Genomic DNA, 23,884 nt, shown 5'->3' with positions numbered 1-23,884 from the left:
CGTGTTGGCCAGGCTGTTCTTGAACTCCTGACCTCAGGTGATCCACCTGCCTCGGCCTCCCAAAGTGCTGGGATTACAGGTGTGAATCACTGCACCCGGTCAGATCTTTAATTTTTATAGGTACTTTTTCCTAAAACAAGTTTGCCTGAGGATGTGCTAATGTTCACTTCACACATTCTCCCATTTCATAGCCTTTACCCATCCCAGAATGTGCTGTGATGCATTGCCCTGGGTAAGAGAAAGAAAACCTCTTGTGCAGCAACAACAACAAATACCAAAATATTGATTTGCGGGAAACTGTGATGATTAATAAAGCAACTGAACTATAGATCTTTCTGTTGTTCCTTGCCTTTATAAATATTTCTGTTAGGGGAGAAAAAACAAGAATAGTCTGACTTGTCTTTGGAGGTTCTGAATATAAGTAGAGGGTAAATAGAGTGGTGGGAGTGAAGACGTTTTTGTTTAATGATTTTCTCTTCTGTCTGCTGTTAAAAAACATTCATTGTTCTGGAAGGAGAGTACTGTGAGGGTGAAGCTAAGTTACCTGCAGTAGGAAGACGGAATGACCCAAGGACCTTTTCTCAAGTATTTTAAACTAAGCAGCTCTTTTCAGATATTCTCAATACTACTCATGCCTAGCATGAGTCATTAACTAAAAAAAACTTCACAAAAGCCAAATTAGACAAAATTAGTGATGCTGATTCTTTTCTGTGCAACAGGAAGATATTTTAGTACTACCAAGTTTTCAAAATATATTGTAAACAGAGCTTACTGTTAAACTTATTCTTTTAGATTCAGTTATTTATTCAATAAGGTACAACCTATTTACCAAATCATATGAAATACTTATTTATGATCAATCAGCAACTTATTTTATTCTATAAAATGATTAATAGTTTCTATTTTCTATTAACAAAAAATTAAATTATATGCTAGTCCCAGACCAATCACTTTTTTATTTTTTGACACAGAGTTTTGCTTCTGTTGCCCAGGCTGGAGTGCAATGGCACAATCTCAGCTCACTGCAACCTCCACCTCCCAGGTTCAAGCATCAATCACTTTTAGCGTATACATCTTTCTTTTATTTAAATATATAAGAAATTTTTGATTATGATTTTTAACCAAATTAATGGAATCATTTATGATTTTCATATTTGATACTTTACTTAAATATTCATAAAAGTTCAACACAAGAGTTCAACACACATATACACAATTACCAAAAGAATATCATATCTTTTATTTTTCTTGTTTCACAAAAATTTATAACTTAAGCCACACATTACATTATATTAAGTAATAAGAAAAGCATGTTGGTTTACTATTTTCATAAATTATTAACAATTGATAATGATTGTATGTATATTATTAAAATCGTGACTATATTTAATAGTCCATCTTAGATTCATTCCATTATATTTTTGCTGTATTCTTCAAAATGCATATTAATAATTTTTGGATGGAAAAAATGAAGTTGGAATTTTTAAAACAGAAAATAAGTCTGATCTACCTAATTGTTTTGACAATAGCATTTTAATAAGTAGGCTATGCAGTGGACTTTTTCCATAAAAATCTGCAGTTCTAAAATTTGGAGGAAAATATATAAGAATATGATGCAGCAGGAGAGGTGGCTCACACCTGCAGTCCCAGCCCTTTGGGAGGCAAAGACGGGAGTATCACTTGAGCTCAGAAGTTCAAGACTAACCTGGTAATGAGACACTGTCTCTACAAAAAATTGTTTAAAAGTTAGTGGGGCATGGTGGTGTGTGCCAGAAGGCCTAGCTACCTGTGAGGCAGAGGTGGGAAGATTGCTTTAATCCAGGAGTTTGAAGCTATAATAAGCTGTGGTTGTGCCACTGCACTCAAGTCTGGGTGACAGAGTGAGAACCTATCTCAAAAAAGAAAAAAATATATATTTATTTTTAATTGCTGAATAATATCACATTGTATGGATATACCATATTTTATCTATGTATCAGTTGATGGACATTTGGGTTATTTCTATTTCTTGGTTATTATGAATAATGCTGCTATGGACATTTATGTTCAAGTTTTTATATGAACCTAAGTTTTTACTTCTTTTGTGTATATAGCTAGAAGTGGAATTGCTGGGTTACATGGTAACACTATGTTTAACATTTTGAAGACTTGCCAGACTGTTTTCCAAAGAGGTGGCACCATTTTATATTCCTGCCAGCAGCAAATGAAAGAAATTACACCATATCCTTGCCAATATTTGTTGTTATTTATCTTTTTTATTATAGCCATTCTAGCAGTTGTAAAGTGCTATCTCATTGGTTTTGACTTGCATTTCCTTGATGGCTAATGATACTGAGCATCTTTTCATGTGCTTATTGGCCATTTGTATATCTTCCCTGGCGACATGCCTATTCAGATCCTTTGCCCATTTAAAAAATGGGGTTGTCTTTTTATTATTGAGTTGTAAAAGTTCTTTATATATTCTAGATATAAGAACCTCATCAGATATATGATTTGCAAAAATTTCTCCCAACTGTGTGATTTTTCATATTTAACTCAAAAAGAATTCAAAGAACTGAGTGGTAGCCAGACGTGGTGGCTCACACCTGTAATCCTAGCACTTTGGGAGGCCAATGCCTGTGGATCACCTGAGGTCAGGAGTTCGAGACCATCCTGGCCAACATGATGAAGCCCTGTCTCCACTAAAAATACAAAATTAGCTGAGTATGGTAGCACATGTCTGTAATCCCAGCTACTTCGGAGGCTAGGCAGGAGAATTGCTTGAACCTGGGAGGTGGAGGTTGTAGTGAGCCAAGATCGGGACATTGCACTCTAGACTGGGCAACAAGAGCAAAACTCCTTCTTAAAAAAAAAAAAAAGAACTGAGTGGCATTGCTACACCAAAACTCTTTCCATTCCCTCCATTTACATAAATGAGGTTGCTCATTCCCTACATTTACAAAATAAAATGTAGGAATAGAATTGATCCTGAATCCTGCTTAATTCTAAAAATGTTATTATTTATTTTTGAATACAAGGAAATATAAAAACCCAGTCTTGTTGATCTCCAATAAAAATTTTTATTAAAAATTTACTTTTTTGTTGAATAGTTTTATATAAAACTGTAATATATTTTTTTTGTTTTAACTATTGTGAACTTACCATTGTAATGACCAGTTAATCTAGAAGAAACTGAAAAATTAGAACTTATGGCCTTAGTATATTAAGCAAATTATGGAGTTTTAATTTATATATACATATACACACATATATATTTTTTGTTTCAGATAATATTACAAGGGGAATCAATAAGAGATTCTTGGGCCAGGCACGGTGGCTCATGCCTGTAATCCCAGCACTTTGGGAGGCCAACGCAAATGGACTGCCTGAGGTCAGGCGTTGGAGACTAGCTTAACTAACATAGTGAAACCCCTTCTCTACTAAAAATACAAAAACTTAGCCGGGTGTGGTGGCAGGCGCCCGTAATCCCAGCTACTCAGGAGGGTGAGGCAGGAGAATCACTTGAACCTGGGAGGCAGTGGTTGCGGTGAGCTGAGATTGCGCCATTGCACTCCAGCCTGGATAACAAGAGCGAGTCTCCATCTTAAAAAAAAAAAAAGATTCTCAAATGTAAAAAATCTTTATAATAAATGTTAATATTTACAAGGTGCTAGAATTCAGACTCAAACATTGAAAATTATACTGAATTTCTGCAAGGGGTTAGCAATTTTCCAAAATTATTTAAAGTGGTATATAAACAAAGAAATTTGAAAATCATTTTTCTAGAAGTCTACTCCTTTCTGTCCTTGATTTCCCATCAGAATGCCCTTTCTTGTGTGACGGGGAATGAGGCTAAGTAGACTTACATATTTCCTGACCAGGCAGGCATCCCTAAGCTGGATTTCTGATAGTCGTGTGCCTTCTGAAACTGCATGTAAAATTTAGTTTGTACATGGGTACATGCCTCCTCCTACAGCAGATGTATCATGTTGATCTGATTTCTAATAAGGTCTGTGACCTAAAAAGTTAAGAACTACTAGGGTAGTCTTCCTCTATCAGGAAGGCCATAAGCTCTAATTTTTCAAAGTTTCTACTACCTATTAGAACACCTCATTTATTTCATGCTAGGTCTTCTCTTAGATACAAATTACTAACCTGTTGCCTTTACCATACTGATATTTTCCTATGCCTGTTGGACATATCTGCAGTTGTGTATTTTTTCCCAAAGTCAGCCTCATCCCACAAAGTAGGGCAAATTCCAGATTCCAGTGTTTCCATTATGCCTTAATGGAATAGAGTTGAACAAATCTGGACCTGCCTCTGGCTAGTCATTCATTCAACAAATATTTAAAACATGCCTCCTAACATGCCAGGTGTTACTCTAGGGCCTAGGAGTGCAATGGTGCACAGTCAAGATCCTTTCTCTCCCGGTGCTTGTCTTCTAGAGAAGGGAGACTAACAAATACATATGAAACAAATAAGATGATTTTGGGCAGAGGTAAGAAATGTGAAGCATATAAAAGAGTGATATGACAGCAAGTGTTATGAAGAGGTGGGGTACTTTAGAGGTGGTAGGTAAGATTTTTTTTTGTTTTTGAGATGGTGTCTTACTCACTCTGTCACCCAGGCTGGAGTGTAGTGGTGCAATCGGGTCACTGCAACCTCCACCTCCTGGGTTCAAGCGATTCTTGTGCCTCAGCCTCTCAGTCAGCTGGGACTACCGGCACATGCCACCATGCCCAACTTAATTTTGTATATTTAGTAGAGACATGGGTTCGTAATGTTGGCCAGGCTGGTCTCAAACTCCTGACCTCAAATGATCCAGCCACCTCAGCCTCCCAAAGTGCTGGGATTAAAGGCATGAGCCAATGCACCTGGCTAGGTAAGACTTTTTTAGGAGCTAATACTGGAGCTGAAGTCTGAGGATGAGAAGAAAATAACCAGGAGGTACACACAGCTGGTACAAAGACCACCAGCAGGAATAAAGTTTGTGTTTCTGTGGACTTTCTAAGCCATTACTGAGCAGGATGAGAGGTGAGGTTGGCAAGGCATTTTATCCCAGGTGTAATGATAAGCACTGAAGAATTGAAAGCAGTGGAGGGATATAATAAGGTTTATATTTTAAAACAAAAATTACTCTGGCTACTGTGATAAAAATGGATCATATAGGGTTGACGAGAAGGGTTCAACAGAAGAAGCAGAGAAACCAGTTAGGCTACTGTGCCAGGGGCCAGAGATTATGGCAACTGTAGAGACAGCAGAAAGTGGGACAAGTCAAGATATACTTTGCAGGTGGAGCTGACAGGACTTGTTAATAGTTTGGATATGAGTCATGCGAAAAAGAGAATCAAGGATGACTCCTAGGAACTTACTTTTGAACAACTGAGTGACAGATGCAGTAGACTTAAAGATACTGAGGCCGGTGTGGTGGCTCACGCCTGTAATCCCAGCACTTTGGGAAGTCGAGGCAGGTGGATCACGAAGTCAGGAGATCGAGACCATCCTAGCTAACATGGTGAAACCCCGTCTCTACTAAAAATGCAAAAACTTAGCTAGGCATGGTGGCACACGCCTGTAGTCCCAGCTACTGGGGAGGCTGAGGCAGTGGAATCGCTTGAACCCAGGAGGCGGAGCTTGCAGTGAGCCAAGACTGCGCAACTACACTCCAGCCTGGTGACAGAGTGAGACTCCGTCTCAAAAAAAAAAAAACAAAAACAAAACACAATTAGGCACGGTAGCCTGGCACCTGTAGTCCTAGCTACTCTTGAGGCTGAGGCAGGAGAATCATTTGAACCTGGGAGGCGGAGGCTGCAGTGAGCTGAGATCACACCACTGTAGTCCAACCTGGGCGACAGAGTGAGACTCTGTCTAAAAAATAAAAAAATTTAAAAAAGATACTATTTGGGAACATTTAAAACATTTTCCCTACAGACTTGAACCCAGGCCCCTAGTGCTGGCTTCTTTCCATTTCCCGAGCAATCCAGCCTTTTTAGCTTGCTCCAGACACAATGGACAGAGTTATTGTAGTTACTGAATCCATGTTAGGTGCCTACCACAAGGCCTGGCATGTGGGGTTGGTTGTGAAGACTATAAGCTCCGATTTTTTATCTTGTCCAAAATCCTTTCTAAGGGGTCTGGGGAGTCATCCCCTATAAAACCATAAATTCTCATCAGATGGGTTTTCACCCTGTATATCATGATTTACTTTCCAATCTCACTATGACATAACAAGGAAGAAAATCAAAATGTTTTATGCCAAATTATATTTCCTTGCCAAACCTTAAGATTGCTCTGCAAAGGTTCTTGTGGGAAAAATCCACATTCTACATCCCCTTTCCCCTTTGTTTTCCTTCCTTTCTTCCCACACCCAGGAGATCATCAACTAAGAGCCAGGCACACTTTTAGGCCTGGTAAGGAATATTTTACCACCTTCTGTCTCTCTAAAGTCTGCGATCTAAAAGATTCCTCTGCACAATAAAACTTGGTCTCCACAATCCTTTACCTTAATCTGAACATTCCTTTCCATTGATCCCAGGTCTTCAGATAAACTCAACTGTGAACTAAAAACTATTAAAATTTACCTATAGCCTGGAAGCCCCCGCTTTAAGCTGTCCCACATTTCTGAATCAAACCAATGTATTTCTTAAATGTATTTGATTGATGTCACATGCCTTCTTAAAATATATAAAACCAAGCTGTACCCCAACCACTTTGGGTACATGTTCTCAGGACCTCCCAAGGGCTGTGTCATGGGCCACAGTCACTGATATTTGGCTCAGAATAAATCTCTTAAAATGTTTCACAAAATTTAACTTTTCGTCAATAGTCATTATGTGATAATTCTGAGCTCTCCCAGAATAAAGTTAGCTGAAGAGTAGCCATGGTTTATGTGGTGTGATTGAGTTGCAGTGCTCTGGAAGTGAGAGAAGTAATGCCAGAGCTGGGGAGAGAAAGGGACAGGCCTCGTGGAAACACATTTCTAAAGTAGATGTTTGGCAGTCAAGGATCTTACCAATCACTAGAGACATAAGAGAACAAGTGCAAATAACCTGTGTCGAAGCACACAGGGCAACTCTTTACCACCTTCCATTTTGCAGAAATTCTATAAGAACCTCGAAATAGGATTGAGGTATTTTCCAGCTGTAGGACCTAGGGCAGGCATTTCACTTCTCTGAGTCTCAGGTTCCACATCTATTTAAATAGGGCATAACACCTACATCAGGTGGTTCTGGTGGCAATTACAGTTATGACCCAGACACCTTCCCTCATCTCCTTAAAGTTACAAAGGAGGTAGCACTGGCTGCTCCCACCCCAGGTTTTATGGGAATTAGAACCTGAATAGCATCACCACAACCCTGAGTCTGATGCTCAATTCCAAAGAGGCAGAATCTCTATCTTGTCATTCATTCAATAAATATTTAATAACTACTAGTGATAGGCAATGAGAACACAGATTTGAATGCAAACCTCTCAATTCTCAAGAATCTCACAGATCACTAGAGACAAATAGGAGAATAGGTCATCATAGGGCAGTGATAATGGCAAGAATTCTAACAGGGGACTCAGGAAGCTGAGGTAACACAGGAGAAATACCCAACCGGATCTGCAGTGGAGAGGGTTGGGCGGGAAAACCTGCCTAGAGGAGACAAAGGCTAGACGGAGTCTTGAAGGGTGAGCAGGTGCAGTCTAGTTACATGAGTTCAAAGAGTATTTGGGAGTGGGGTGAGTAAAGTAGGGGCAGGCTTGTTAGGGCAGTAAAAGGCATAAGCATAAGAGAGAAGTGAAGGTGAATACGTTACAAGTCCTGAGTGTGGACCGTGGCCTGATAAACCTTGTTCTTGGTTGCAAGGGATGCACCTGGGCACCTGCTACATCATCCTCAGGTGGAATGAGTACTCAAACAATTGATTACTATCAGAGTGGCAGCTGCCACAATGGAAGTGCTAGGAAATGCAGTGAGCGCTGGAGACTCTCAGCTGTTAAATTAGGGAAAGTTTTCTGGAGCAGAAAGAGCTCATCTGGAGTTTGGACCTAGTAAATCCAGACAGAGGAAACAGCATGTGCAAGTGGTGAGAAGTTGGGAGAATTGCCTAGGCTCTTCTGGGAACCTCTAGTAGCTGGTCACAGAGGAGACGTGCTCTGAGGACACAACAGTTCTCCATCACATAAAGGTTAAAACTCAGTCTCGTAAACAAGTCTCTCCGCACCTGTCCATATTTCCAGGCCAATCTCTTGACCTTCCTCCCTCCTCAAAATTTGCCCTCCTGAGCTCCCCAGGCCCACAGCGCTGAGAAGTAGGCGATAGGTCATTCCAGGACAAGGGGGCGGAGGCTCCAAGAAACTACGACTCCCAGGAGGCCATTGGGTGCCATCCGGCAGCCTGGGTCTGATGCATGTTGGGAGCAGTAAGCGGCCTCCCGCCGAGTTTCATTGTTAAGACCGCTAGGCCATGTAGCCCGCGCGCATGCCCAGTGACATCCCAACTAGTTGCGCTTCTTTCCTTCCTCCAGGGCTCTTCTCTTTCCGGTCTTGCTGAGCGCTCTTTCCCCGCCTGACTGCCGTCCCTTTTTCAAGGCATTTCGAAGGGGCGTGGCCTCTAGCAAGCGCGTTCACGGGAGGTTAAAGAGGGAGGGGACTAAACGTTGGATGTGAAAGGCGGAGAGACGACCGCGGGAAAGGAAAGCGCATGCGTCCTAGTGGTGCTGCAGGATCCGCGGAGTCGCGGAGGGGAGGGGGGAGAAATGGGTTTGAGGGACTGACGCACGCGCGTTGGGAAACCAGAGCCCCGCCTTCTGTTCCCGGTTTCCTCCTTCGCCACCGTCCCGGAAGTGGAGCCGCCCGTGCGCCCACCAGCGGCCACCCCCTGCGGCAGGCCCCGCCCACACAGGCTCCGCCTGCCGGCTCTCCGCTCCCCTCCTCTGGTAGTGGCCCCGGCTTGCAACCCCGGTCGTGGCGGTTTTGGTGCCTGAAGCAGGGAGCGCGCAGCCGTTCCCGAGAGAGGCGGCCAGGCTATGCTTGCTGGTTTCCGGCGTTCCGCTCTGGCCAGCCAGAGTCTCTGTCTCAACCTGTGTCTGTGCCCTAACAGTCTCCTCAGCCCGGCCCCGCGGCGCGGTTGGCGGCGGAGCCCCAGGCGCGCCCCCTCCTCCGATGGCGGCGGAGATTCAGCCCAAGCCTCTGACCCGCAAGCCGATTCTGCTGCAGCGGGTCGAGGGGTCCCAGGAGGTGGTGAACATGGCCGTGATCGTGCCCAAGGAGGAGGGCGTCATCAGCGTCTCGGAGGACAGGTACGGACTGCAGCCCCTCGGCCGCGAGAAGCGGCGGGACGGGCCGACGGCGCCCGAGCCCGCGTCAGGGGCTGTGCCTCCACGTCGGCGCGAGTGTAGACTTGTTCCCCCAAGTTTTATTGTAATGCGCATCCTGGCGGTGCCAGTGTCCAGCTGCCCGCCTCCTCTGCTATGTGGCTCCGGGAAGCGGAGCCGGGACCGCGGCGTGCACTCCGGGTTCACTCCGTGCTGAGTGGCGCCTGCGGGAGCCGGGTGGCCCTCGGGCTAACGGTGCGCCCGAGGGACTTTGGTCCATCCCTGAGGACTGGAGGGAAAGAGGGAGGAGCCGCCTGGCCCTGCAGGTGTGTGCTTGGGGAACGATGCTCTGAGCCGCCTCTGCAAGATTACCAAGGGGTTTGGGGTACTCTCTGGTACAGCTCCCGGGGTTTCAAACGGAGAAACCAAATGCCACTCCCTTCTCCCAGACATTCCCACCGAATTCTGATAGCCCAGTCATCTTAGACTGAATTCAATGAATATTTTAAGTTGCACCAGGAGTAAGTTTAGGCTTCTGCGTGGTGCCTTCTCTCCTTTTCCCTCCTCATCTCTTGGAGCTCAGGGAGAAGCGCATAGAACTTGCAACGGATCACTGCTGCAAATAGCTCTTGAGTTTCTTCCCTTTGCCTGTTTCCTTTCTTTTTGCTGAATTTTGCTTAGTTTGCAGAAGTGGAACTAGTTGTTCTGCCTTCAAATATTCTCCATTTTTGCATTTTTTCTTTGACTTAATGTCCTTTAACATACAGAAATAAGGCAGATGAAGCGAATTTCTAGAGGAATGTTGTTTGCATATAGTATTATAATTTCTCTGGAATTGTTTCTTTGCTAAAATCTATTTTTAAAAAACACGGTAGAGGTACGTAACACAGGGGTTTTACGGTAGGTGGGTTTTCTTAATATAAGTTCAAATAATGCAGTGGTAAAGTATCCTTCCTTGGTGGCAATCAAAATTGAGAGGCTAAGCAACAAAGTGCTCATTGCTGTCTTTGTAGTCATCTCAGCACTTTGCATAGTGTGTGGCCTCAAAAATTTTGCTTACTAGGTTTGTTCATGTCTTAGGTTCTTCCGTATAACTAGGATGAGTGTATTAATGACACGTTCTTGTCTACATCATGCTCGATACAAATGGCGCCTGATTAATTTCCTATGTCGATCCAATGGAAAATATTGTAAACATACACCAGTGGCAAGAATTCTGCAATGAACAGAAGAAATTCCTGGCTAAAATGGAATACGTGGATGTGGGATCCTTTTGAAATTCACGGAGAAGCCTTATGAGAAAGTTTGATATTTTCCATACAGGCAAAATTTTATTTAAAAGGCTGCTTCTGGACCTAGAAATTCTTTATCACGGTATTGTTTTTATGCAATATATTCCATAAAATATATTGAAGGGAATATATTGGTAGATGTTACTTTCCCAGTCTGTAGCTGCTGGAGATGGAACTGATCAATTTCTAACTGCTGTGGAAAATTCATGAGTAAGTTCTTGGAATCAAGAGAAGGAGAAAGGTAGTTAAACCTAAGCGCCTTTAAATTTAATTTAATTTTATTTTATTTTTGAGACGGAGTCTTGCTCTGTCGCTCAGGCTGGAGCACAGTGGAGTGATCTTGGCTCACTGCAACCTCTGCCTCCCAGGTTCAAGTGATTTTCCTGTCTCAGATTCCGAAGTACCTGGGACTACAGGCACATGCCACGATGCCCCGTTAATTTTTTGTATTTTTAGTTGAGATGGGGTTTCACCATGTTAGCCAGGATAGTCTCCATCTCATGACCTCTTGATCCGCCCACCTCAGCCTCCCAAAGTACTGGGATTACAGGCATGAGCCTAGTCAAGTAGAGTAGTGAGAAAGGGGAAAGTGGAACAGGAGTTCAATCTGTAACTGACTGTGAACAATTGAGAAGATAAAATTACCTTCAGACCAGCCTAAGCTCCTTTAATATTATAGTGTTATTATAGTACTGAAACTTCTGATTCCCATTTTACCACATTTACCCTGAAGGAAACAAGCTTTACTGGGGTATGTTTTTAAATGTTTGGAGATGCTGAAGTAGTGTATATGAATAAAACTGAAGAATCAATTTCATTTGCTTATAGGATGAAAGAAATACAATGTTTAGCCATATCTTAGCCTAATTTTCACTTTTCTAGTTTATAATTTAAATAATAGAAATTATTTTGTCATGGCGTTACTGTTAAATAAGACTCACCCATAAGTCCAGGATTATTACTAATATACTTTTTAAATTCAGGTTGACAAGTCTGTGCTTCTTTGGGCCATATACTCAAACATGAAAATAACTTTAGAGCTCAGTTTTGGTTATGGCTTCCATTAAAATAATCTGTATTCTTGCTTTCCAAAATTCAGTGTTAATATCACTTGATATAATGCTAAATATATGAAAATGGAATATTGATTTTCATCACAACCTACAAGGCCATTACAATTCACTGCTTTGGCTAGAAACCAGTAATCTTCATTCCTGAACTCTAAGGTTAAAGCCACATGTAGTGTCCCATACCTGAATGGCAGTGTTTCATAAATTCTTAGGAAACCCTGGTTTCTCTTTTTGACCTTTGACTCCTTCATTTCCTTTATGTGTGCCTTTGAAAACACTTAACATTTCCATTTTTTTTGAGGTGGAGTCTCACTGTTGCTCAGACTGGAGTGCAGGAGCGCAATTTCTGCTCACTGTAGCCTCTGCCTGCCGGGTTCAAGCAGTTCTCCTGCCTCAGCCTCCCCAATAGCTGGGACTACAGGTGCGTGCCACCGTGTCCGGCCAGTTTTTTTGTGTTTTTGGTAGAGATGGTGTTTCACCACAGGGTCCATGCTGGTCTTGAACTCCCGACAACCACCTCGGCCTCCCAAAGTGCTGGAATTACAAGCATGAGCCACCGTGCCTGGCCAACATTTTCCATAAACAGTGTTATACAGTATATACTTCATGTCCATTTTATTTTCTCTTCTGTGAGTTCCCTATGGAGCTTTGTGTGTCTTATTCATTGTATCATCCTTAGGGCCTAACATAGTACCTGGCATGCAGTAGGTTCTCAATACACATTTGTTATATCACTGACTGATTTGTTTTTTTTTTCTTTCTGTTCTTGAAAGCACAGCATCTTAACTACTGTAGGCATTTAGTTGGTATTTGTTGAATGAATTATGTTATGACCTATGAAAGCCTTATGTGGATGAATATATACTTGTAGTAAAAGTACTGGACTAGGTGAACCCTAGAGTGCTTCAGAAGTCCATGAGTTGCTTCATTTATTCTGTCAACAAAGGTTTGAGTACTTCTTGTGTTCCAGTCACATGCGTACATGGTGGTGATGAAAATGATAAGGTCCTTTCACCATGGTCACAATTTAGTGGAGGAATTTTAGAAGAATATTGCATAATAAAAACGAAACCATTACTTCCAAGATTTAGTATTGGAAAAAGAATTTGCAGATGGAGAAGAATGGCTGCTTCCACAGTCCATATTGTCCCCTAAATTTTACCTCCCTTTGGAGGAATTTTTCACTCAAACTGCCCTGGGTAGTGGGCCGATAATAATCAAATCTTAAAGCTGAAGAGCAGATAAAAACGCTTGCCTTCAAGTTCCTCTTAGCAGAGTTCAAACAGCCTGCAGCTTTACTCAGTGGAGGAAAAGTAAAGGAGTAGAAGAAGTATAAAAACAATCTGATTTATAAGTAAAGATTTCTGGTGCTACTGTAATACAGAGCCTGTTTCAGGAACTCCCCAGCCTTGTCTGAATCTATCTTTGCTTTGTAGTTAGGTTATATACTGAAAGGCCATACCAAACTTTAATACTTTGGATTCCTCATTTCTCAGCTTCCCTTTGGACTGTCTTTTCTGAGTGAATGCCATTTTAGCATTCCCTAGCTTCCTTTCAGACATCTCCGCTCTGTTTTGGTCATGATTTATGTTTAGTCTAAAGCTTTTCAGGGGCTCCTTTGTTAAGTGGCTGCTGCTTCAAGTGGTGAAAGCCAGGAGAGACCCAGTCCCATGCAGACCTTTAATCTTTATAAGCATATCTTAACACAAGTCAATAATCTTAGCATTCATACAGAGACTTTCAGTAACTAGATACTTTCTATTAGGCATTTATAGGAAATCATTCCCTGACTAGGAGTCAACAATAGGTACAAACATTGTCCTTTGGGGTTGCCAACACATCTCTTGCTGGTGGGGTTAGAGAAGACCAACAGTTTCTTCTCCAGATGGGTCTTGCAGGGTGAGTAGGAGTTCTTGTAAAAAAGCCTTTCTTGTATAGGAAAGGGCATTTTAGATAGAGGAGGAAAGAAAACTCCCGTTCATTAAGAAGCATTAGAATGTCCTGATTAAGGTTAGACAATGGAGCCAGGTGGCTTGAGTTCAGAACTCAGCACTCAGTGTCCTCACATTTTGAGGAATCTGGAAATTAGTGTCTCCAGAAGTGACTATGATAGCAGAAATTACTGAACCTTTTGGGCGAAAGGTTTCAGGTTCTTTTTCTGGATAAAGAGGCCCATGTTTGGTGATAGGTTGTGGAGAAGGAAGCTTTGGGAGAGAGAACTGTAGGGAAGGAAGGTACTGGGGAGGGGGTATGGGGAATGAATTGCCTTTTTGTATTCTGACTTTATTCAGGACCAATTTATACAACATAATTAGCTCTGTTCTGTCTTAAGTTCTGAGGGTAGAACACAAGCAGTTGGTAAGATACCCCAATATAAGGATATCTCACCCCCAGTGCCTGGCACAAAGGAGATATGCATTATATGTTCCTTGAATGAATTAAGCAATGACTGGTGATCACCTTTTTGAATTGAAATGGACCTGAGGATGTTAAGAGTTTCTGTCAGCAAAGGTATTTAAGTTGAGCCTGAGAAGTTCAGCAGCTTGCTTTAGGCCAGGGTGACCAACAATACAACATGGGATGGGAGTGGGAATGGACTGGGACAAGAGGGTTGGATTTTTTTTTTTTTACCTCAAGGGCCTTTTTTTTTTCCCAACTCTAAATTACTATTATTTGAAGTGGCCAGGACTGACTACTTGACTATTTCCTGAAAAAAGTATGTTAACATTTTATTTCATCTTTTGAATTCTCGTAGTATTGGTTCATTTACCATTAATTCTTTTCATTATGAAATCGCACTATCTCAGTTCTCTGCGTCAACTATTAGTTTGACTGATAATTAGACCTTGGCACAGTTCAGTTGAGCTCCTGATAGAGTTTTATGTACCATGTATTTCATAACATTTGCACAACTATTTTAAAGAAATACAAATCAAAGTTTTACAGTGCCTAGTACAGTTCTAAAAGTTGAGGACTTCTCAGAATGATGGAGTGAGGTCTCTGAAGTCAGCAAAATTAGAACCCATTTAAACTAATTTTTGAGTGTGTGAAGTCTCTAATAGTATAAAATTAATACACTTTCAACTACGCACTTGAGACTCATCACTTGGTGGTAATAATTGCTAATTTCAAGGTCCCAAAGAGGGAATGTGTCCTGTATGATTGTAGAAAATTAGACCTTTACTCTGAATTCAAAATATGAAGCACTCTTTATGCCAGCAAATCTTTCTGGAAACAGGCTGTCTCTGTGTCTCTAAAGGTCAGAAACAGACTGATTTTTTAAAAAAAGATCACTATGGGAAAGCTTATTTGAGGAGGCTTACTAGAGGAGGATTAGCTTCAAGTGATCCCAAAGCTCCTTACGGTTCTGAATTTTCTATTTTTATGTTCTTAATTAAACCAGAGTCTATCCACGACTCACAGATGTTAATCAGTATATATTCACCCAGATATTGCAACACTATGGGAAAGTTAGGGTGGCAGTTCAGACCCTCTTAAAGTGAGCGATTTTTAAATTATGAAATCCTGACCAGCGGTCTTACACTTCAAGTGTTACTACTAAACTTACTTTGGAAAAGAAATATAGGTAAAAATCATAGGATTTAAGTAGCTAGAAGAAACTTTAGAGAGATGGCCTTTTCCAAACAAACAAAATCAAAACTTTAGAAAAGGAACTGTGACTTTTTCCTTGCACAGCATCTTTCTCTGGCTGTCTGTTTTCATTGCATTTGGCTTTGAGAAAGCGTGGAGAATCATCTTGATGTCATTAAAAATAACAGGTTGGGGGAAGTGAATCCACTTTGTGGCGTTTAGAAATCAATAAATAGATTGTGATTTAAGACTACACAGGTGATGATTTGTTGATACCTGTAACACTAAACTAAATTATGTACTGTATGTACTTATCTGAGAAGAGAATGACCACCATACCAAGCTTTTCTTCTCAACTACTGTCAGAATAGAAAGAATTCAAAAAGAGCATACTCCTTTATTTTTATATGAATAGGTTTCCCAAGGAGAGTGTTAAACTTAACATAGAAATTCCCTAACAAACAAAAAAACTCCTTTTGTGCAACTTGAGGAAGCTGTCTTTGTTGGTTTGTTTGTTTGTTTATTTGTTTGAAGGACAGGGGGCCTCTTCATCCAAATGTTTTATTTAGTCCTTAGTAAAAATTAATTCAGAAGTGTAAGAAACTAACCAATAAGACCAAAAAAGAAAAGGAAAGGTCATCTACTTGTCTCTTGGCAGGGAGTGTTGCTTTATGCTCTTCTATGCTTTTAATTTAAGGATTCTTGGAAAAGAACTAGGAGTGGGAGTCTGGTCTCAGCAATCCTCTGCATTGACCTTGGCATTTCCTGGGGCATTTCATCACTCTAAGCCTCAGTTTGTCCGTCTGGCAAAGGAGGGAGTTAGATTTCCTAGCTTTGACTTTGGCACTATGATGTGCTCACATAGATAAGTGTAGTCTCTGCAACTGTATCTTCCTAAAGTCTGAAGTAGAGGAAAGCAGGCATTAGGAAAAAGCAGCATGCTTGTGTGAAACTGTCAGCACCTCACATTGTGCAATTGTAAAACCAAGCTTTCTGGAGTCTTTGGATGACAGCAGTTATTTATTCCTGGACAAAATATTAAGAAGTATTTGTTTTGTGTTAGTGCCTAACACCCAGTTGAACTGGATTCACTACAGTCCTACTTCTAGATGAGTCCTTTAGTTTCAAACAGTTTATCTCTGGGTGGTTCCCTAGCACCCAAATCAGGGCCTGGGTTATCTAGAGTAATGCTTTGGAAACTTTTTTTGACCACAAATCAAAGTAAAAAATATAGTTAGTCTTGCTATGCAAGACGGACATACTCTCTCAAACATATACACACAAATGACAGAAACAAAGGTTTTATGAAATGGTATCCTCTTAATGTGACATACACACCATTTTCTGTTCCATTGCAGCCCTTATAAGATCCTAGTTGTGACCCTTTCGGTTAATTTCATGACCCACTAAAGGATTGTGAACAACACTTTGAAATACTGTAGAGCTTTAGAGAAACTGGTAACGTTTTGTATCTTCTTTTCCTTCCTAAAGGAAGGAAATGTAGTTTTGGTTTTCTAGAAGATGGAAATGTAATTCAACTTGGCGACCTAAACACCACCAGCCTACCCTACCCCTACCCTGGCCTGATTTTCTGAAATTCCCCCTGACATTAAAGAATCGACCCAGTCTGACTGGAAGCCTTCAAGTCAAGAGATAACTATTCTAAAGCCTTACAGCCCAGAGCCAGAGAGGGTTCAGAAAAAAGTAGGAATGCAGCAAATTGAGCATTTGCTATTGTTTGAGTGGCTGCATTTTAGCTTCCTGCCATATTTTATTATTGAGTTAGGACTCAGAAATGATGCCTCTCATCTAAATTATGAATGTCACCAGGTGGGGTGGCTCACACCTGTGATTCCACACCTGGCACTTTGGGAGGCTGAGGCAGGTGGATAACCTGAGGTCAGGAGTTTGAGACCAGCCTGGCAAACATGGCGAAACCCCGTCTCTACTAAAAATACAAAAATTAGTTGGGTGTGATGGTAGGAACCTGTAATCCCAGCTACTTGGGAGGCTGAGGCAGGAGAATCGCTTGAACCCGGGAGAGGGAGGTTGCAGTGAGCTGAGATTGCATCACTGCACTCCAGCCTGGGTGACAGAGTGACACTCCTTCTCAAAATAAATAAATACATAAAAATAAAGTAAATAAAATAAAAATAAATAAGTAAATAACGAATGCCAGTTGCTGACCTCTGCATGACTTTGCTTTTCTTTTTAGCTGGTCAGATTTACTTACAATACACAGCTATTTAGAGATTTTATGTATTTTCCATTGGTTATTAAATTATTCTCTCTTCTCTGATTCGAAGGATCAACTTAAAATTTAAATAATAATAATAATAATCATTCTGAAGTATGTTTGCATTTTAAATAAAGATAATATAGGCCAGGCATGGTGGTTCACATCTATACTCTCGGCACTTTGGGAGGATAAGGGGGGAGGACTGCTTGAGGCCAGGAATTTAAGATCAGCCTGTGCAACATAGCAGGACCCTGTCACTACAACAAATACATAAATAAAAGATAATAACCACAATAAAGAATTACTGCTCATAACCGTTAGCGCAATGACTGTTAGTATTTCATGTTTCCTTCTAGCAGTTTTTCTAATGCAGTTTTCAAAAATATGATTGTAATCATACACTTTTATATTCTTGCTCTCATTTAAAATTTTGCCAGCAGCTACCTAGATTTTAACTATTATTTTAAGTGACCTTATATTTTTGCTTTCCTTCAGTATTCACTCATATTTATTTAATGATTATACTGTATATACTTAGCCTCTCATCTCCCATCATGAGCAAGGCACATCCTGCTCTCAAGGTACTGGTAATCTAGTGACTACATCATAATTTATCTTTTCCCTTTTGTTTATTTACATTATTTTCAGTTTTATAAATGTTATTACGAACATTGTTAAACATATAGGTGTCCCCTTCTATCCCCCTGCCCCAAGGTTTTGGATTATGTTTTAGGAAAGATTGAAAGAAGATTGCCATATTATTTTCCGAAAAGTTTATGCCACTTTGAAATGCTTACAGTTATGTATGCATATGAGAATATTAGTTTTGCTATACCTGACCAGCCATGGATATTATTATTTTAATATTTTTTTTATAATTTGCTTGATAAATGGTGGTACTTTATTGATATTTAATTTATATATTTTTGGCTGACTAGTGAATATTTTTCTGTTAGTTTATTTCTAGTTATTTTTCATTTTGTGAATTGTCTGTTTCTTTTGTCTGTTTCTCCACTGAAGTCTCTTGGTTCTTCTTAACAATTTTGTGTACATATATTCTATAGATATAGTAAGAATATTAACCCCATGCCTGTTATATATCCAGACATAGCTTACATTTTGTCGTTGTTTGCCTTTTCATTTTTTTTACATAGAAAATATTTAAATTAAGCTATACAATTATTTATTTATTTTAAAAATGTTTAAATAAGAGACAGGGTCTCACTATGTTGCCCTGGCTGCACTGCAGTGGCCATTCAGAGACACAATCCCACTACTGATCAGCAAGGGAGTTTTAATATGCTCTGTTTCCAACTTGGGCCAGTTTACCCCTCCTTAGGCAACCTGGTGGTCCCCTGCTCACATGAGGTCACTATATTGGTACCTGACTTAGGGTGGACACCTGATTAGCATAGTGAACTATAGCCTAAAACTTTTGGGCTCAAGTGAACTTCCTGCCTCAGCTTGCTGAATAACTGTGAACACAGGTATGTGCCACCACACACCTTTTTTTTAATAATTGAAATTTCTTCTGCCACTCTTAATTTTTGAAAGTAACATTTTTCCCAGAGAGCCACTGATACTCATTTTTCTTTCATCTTAGTTATATAATTTGATGGAAAAATAACTTTTTGATTTGTTTGAAATGTATTTCATTAGGTGGCATAAATTGGGAAGTGTAAATGGATTTTCCTAAAACTTGCTGGTGGTTATTTCAATATTACTTATTGAGTGGTCCTTATATTTTCTTTTGTATTTATTTGTGAAACTACTTTTATCACAAAATTAAGTTCTCATAATCAGCAGGGCCTACTGTGGCCTCTGTTGTGTCTTAATCATCAGGGCCTATGTGGCCTCTTTGCCTTTTTTAATGCCAGTTCTGCACTTCTAATTATTGTAGCAAATGAGTTTTTCTTGACTGCTTGCCATTATGTGTCTGCAATGATAGCCCTAATATCTCTGGCCAGGTCTTCTGGCTAATGGGAGAGGAATCAGATATTGGCTCTTTCTGAAGCCTTGGGATTTTACAGTCTCAGTTTCCACATCTGCAAATTGGGAATAATTACTCTTCCTAGTGTTGTTGGGAGGTTTACATGAAATGATCTTCCTGCAGCACCTGCCTCAGCACTTGGAGCATTGTTTTATTTTTTGTTTGTAACACCAGCACGCCTCTAAGCAAGTAAGCTTTTTCTGTTGCCATGGTTCTATTAGGCAATTTTTTTTTTTTTTTTTTTGAGACGGAGTCTTGCTTTTGTTGCCAAGACTGGAGTGCAGTGGTGTGATCTCGGCTAACTGCAGACTCCACCTCCCAGGTTCAAGCAATTCTCCTGCCTCAGTCTCCTGAGTAGCTGGGATTACAGATGCACGCCACATGCTGGACTAATTTTTGTCATTTTATTACAGATGGGGTTTCACCATGTTGGCCAGGCTAGTCTCGAACTCCTGACGTCATGATTCAGTGGCCTCAGCCTCCCAAAGTGCTGGGATTACAGGCATGAGCCACCGCACTGGGCCCATTAGGCTATTTTAAGACTCACTTTGGATATACAGAGTTTGGGCTGTCGAACTTTTTGTTTGTTTTTGTAGAGTTCTGAGCCCCTTTTTTCTTCTTTAATATATAATGGTGAAGTTAACCCTGTCATCTTTATATCGCCATTTCCCAAATTTGCCCTGTGACAGCCAGTGGTAAGGGGAGGTATGTGGTGGGTGGGTGCTGTGTTCTCCTTTGCAGGCTTCTCTCTTTCTCTTCATTTGCTATCTTGCCCTGAAATGGTGTGTCCCTTGTCCCCACTGGTCTCCTGGACAGCAAGGATTGTGTCTTCATGGCTTCTATAAGGAATAAATTTAAGGAAGGATAAAGGTTTAACTAAATTGTTCTCAACTGGGAGTTTAGGCATTATAAACTAGCAACTAGCGGACTGAAGTCCATCCTTGGACAGATTTTGAGTGGTCCACACACAGTGTTTTTAGAAGTTTTGAATTTGTCGGCAAGGTTTAAACATATGGATTTCATATAAACATCCAGATTGCCAGCTTCTCCTGACACATGGGAAGACAGAGCTGTGCCAAGTCACGAAATTATCTCCTGTGGACCCCTTGCTCCTGCTTTGGAGCGAAGGCCCTCTGAGCTGGCTGTGAGAGGTGAAGGTGTGCTGTCATGGTTGCCTGCTGGTGGGAAAGCAGCGCACGAGACCCAGAGAGTCTTCCTCTAAAATCTGAAATGCTTCCCCTTTTTTGGAGTAAGTAGTTAGAGCTTTTTTGATATTTAGAAGAAGAAAAAGAAAAAAAGGAAATCAAAAGATATCCAGAGTGCTCATGTTTCTAAGAACTTAGGTGTGAGTCAAGGGAGGAAGCATATACATAAAAAATTAAGGCACACCTTTTATAACAGATGCTGATATAGCCAGTAAATATATAAATAAAGGTGGGCATTGGTAAATTAAGGATGGCATTTACCCTTCCTGAGTCCCTCTCTGGAGGCATTTTTTTTGGGGCCAGGGACTGGTGTCAGAGAAGCCTGGGTTTGACTCTTTGCTCTGCCGCTTCATATTTAAATACATTTAAATTCTAGTTTTAGAAAAGTTTAAATTACATTGTTGCTTTTTATTTTGTGCATCTGGATTAATATTTTCCTGGAGTCAGTTTCCATGCCATGCTGTTAGAATATCAGTAACCTGTTTTAGTGTTCATTGGGGGAGGAGGAGTGTTGGAATGGTTAATTTATTTCATTATATTTTGATCTGGGGGATATTTTTGAATTTATGTTTGAATGGTTTAATTAATTCTCTTTACATGTCAAAGCTTAGATTGTTAAACAGTTTTGAAGGATGAATAATTTTTATATAGAATATAAAATTAAATTAAGGAGGTTAATCTGCATGCATAGTTAGATGACTTGGCATGCTGTTTGAATGGATTAAATTGGTTTGGAATTTGGTTGCAGTGTGACTTTTCTGACTTTTCTTATTAAGCTTCCATTTGGGAAATTTCTGTCATATCAGATGTGCAAAATATAAATCTTTGACTTTAATGTGGATAGGACAGGGTAAAGTTTGAGAAAGTAAAGTTCACTCAATCTGACAAGGTTCTGTCAACCTTAAATAATGAGATTCAGAAAATATGATTTAAGTATGGTTTGTCTGAGTGCAAAGCTAGAGGATGGTCACCCAGAAACACTGACTGCAAATGAATGGGGTCAGTGTTCCAAAGCAAAGTTAAGGTTTCACTTATATAGGTAGAGATAGAGAAGTTCCAGCAGGATTTCATTGTTCATATGAGACCTGAACATATACCACAGCAATTCGATTGGTTATAGATGATTGCTACATTCCAGGGAAGATTCCTTACTCCCTGAGAAGGGACAGGAGTCTCAGGGGTCTTATCTCTGGTGCCTCTTGACCTTTCAATTATGTACAGGAAAAAAGGCAGAAGTTGCAACTGTACACCATTTGACTGGGGCTGCATAGCCACATTCCTCTCAAGGCTCAGAGTAAGTTAAAGTTTCAATAGCTTTAAGTTTGAATTATTTTAAGTTTGAACAATTTAATTTCACAGTTCAGTGTAATATAGGGAAAATAAGCTGTCCAGAAAAGTACTCTTGAGGTTCTGGGGGCATGTGTGTGTCTACAGGTCATGTTTCTCCAGGATGTGGTCCTCCCACCTCACTTTAATTTTTTGTTTTCTTTTTAAAAATGTTGCACCCATATTCTTTAATAATTTCTTATTATTGAATTAGTGGAAGTATAGATCAATGTCAATATTGGACCCAGAAGAACTATATACTATATACCAAGTTGCTGCTTTATTGATAAGTGAATGAAAGGTTGAGTTCTTGAGATTACTGTGTTTTCTTGAGGTTACTGTGTTGAGATTTTCAATGGTCACAGACACTTTTCTAAGGGTCTTTGGCTATAATTGAAGTTCTTATATTTTGAGCATAAGAATGATGTCCTTACTACTAAATAATTACTGGGAAACTTCATTCTTAATTAAGCTTGAAGGACTGAACTTCAGCTTGGAAGCTTTCGAAGCAATGAACTGTTTTCACATTATACAAATACGTTTGTCCTTTGAAGGATGCTACTGTAGTCACTATTTTCAGGACCCAGCATTGCTTGTTTCTGCTTTTTCAAAATTTTTGCTTAAAAAGTTGATCTGTCTGTTGCTTTCGTTGCCTAGTAGTCCATGCTTATACATGTGGAAAAGTGAGGTTAATGATGGTGACAAGTCCTGGATGGATTTGCAGAGAGTATGGGATCAAAATGGCAGAAACATTTAGTTATTTGAAATGGAATTTAGCTAGGAGATTGCAACAATTTGAAATTAAATAATCATAGGCTGAAAGAAGTAAGGTTTTGAAAAAGTTACTTATTTGGTAGTTTGTTTCCCTTGAAGAAATTCTGAATATTTGAATGAAAAACAGCAGGTAAAAATAGATACTAGCATTTACATTTACAAAGTAACCTTGGTTTTTAGTTGATGGTACATGTATATGCAAAATTCAGAAAGTTATGATGAGAAAAGTCTCCCACTCACTGGTTTTTAGATTTTGTGAAAGGAAAACTGATAGGATTCGCACAAGATCTAATATATATGTTCTGATATGGATTGCAGTGGGCATTTCCGCTTCAGCTGTGTTAAACTTCTCACTTATAAAACTGCTTTGTGGGGTCCAGGTGCAGTGGCTTACACTTGTATTCCCAGCACTCTGGGAGGCTGAGGCAGGTGGATCACCTGAGTTCAGGAGTTCAAGACCACCTGGCCAACATGGCAAAACCTTGTCTCTACTAAAAATGCAAAAATTAGTCAGGCATGCTGGTGGACACCTGTAATCTCAGCAACTCAGGAGGCTGAGGTGGGAGAATTTCCGGAACCCAGGAGGTCAAGGTTACAGTGAGCTGAGATTGTGCCATTGCACTCCAGCCTGAGGGACAGAGTGCGACTCTGTCTCAAAAAATAAAATAAAATAAAAAATAAAAATAAATAAGACTGCTTTGGGGAATCTGGTCAGGGTCACAGGGATGCTAAGACTGCTTGCTGCGTTGGACCTTCACTGCCCATGCTGTCCTGAGTGTTACTTTTCTGATGCTGCCACAGTGGCCCCCTCTCTAAAAACACAGCCTTCCTAGATCCAGGAGGTATTGCAGGCAGCAAGGATCTTTCACACAGGGCAGCCAAGTCTTGCCTGTCTACTATCTCTTCCTGAATATGGAGGAAAAATTCTTTTTGGGCTGATCCCTGAGGAATTTCTCATTTCTTTATTCTAAAACCACTGTAATAGGACTGTTTGTGCTTGGAAATGGGTTTATCTTGTTTGTATTCTCTATCCAAAGGAATATGTATGGCTATCCTGGAGACCTTCTCTACTATATCAGTAGTAGGGTTACTTGTCTATGTAATTAAAAATGTTCTCCT

General features: G+C 40.3%; 1 protein-coding gene across 5 annotated transcripts in view; it reads left to right on the top strand.

Annotated features, from left to right (window-relative positions):
- The first annotated feature begins 8,899 nt into the window (after nt 1–8,899).
- WDFY2 (WD repeat and FYVE domain containing 2) overlaps nt 8,900–23,884 on the top strand; it is a 188,606-nt gene continuing 173,621 nt past the window's right edge. For 4 of the 5 annotated variants that reach the window (XM_035297673.3, XM_035297678.3, XM_008991611.5 and 1 more), the window contains exon 1: nt 8,900–9,263. In XM_035297673.3, the coding sequence (XP_035153564.1) occupies nt 8,991–9,263 (273 nt within the window). In that variant the 5' untranslated portion in view covers nt 8,900–8,990. Of the gene's footprint in view, nt 9,264–11,941; nt 12,062–23,884 lie in introns of all 5 variants that reach the window. The other variant, XM_078356370.1, reaches the window with a different exon arrangement.

Source organism: Callithrix jacchus, chromosome 1 (genome assembly GCF_049354715.1).
Source record: "Callithrix jacchus isolate 240 chromosome 1, calJac240_pri, whole genome shotgun sequence".
In the NCBI taxonomy this organism is placed as follows: domain Eukaryota; kingdom Metazoa; phylum Chordata; class Mammalia; order Primates; family Cebidae; genus Callithrix; species Callithrix jacchus.
This window is presented reverse-complemented; position numbering and strand designations above follow the sequence as displayed.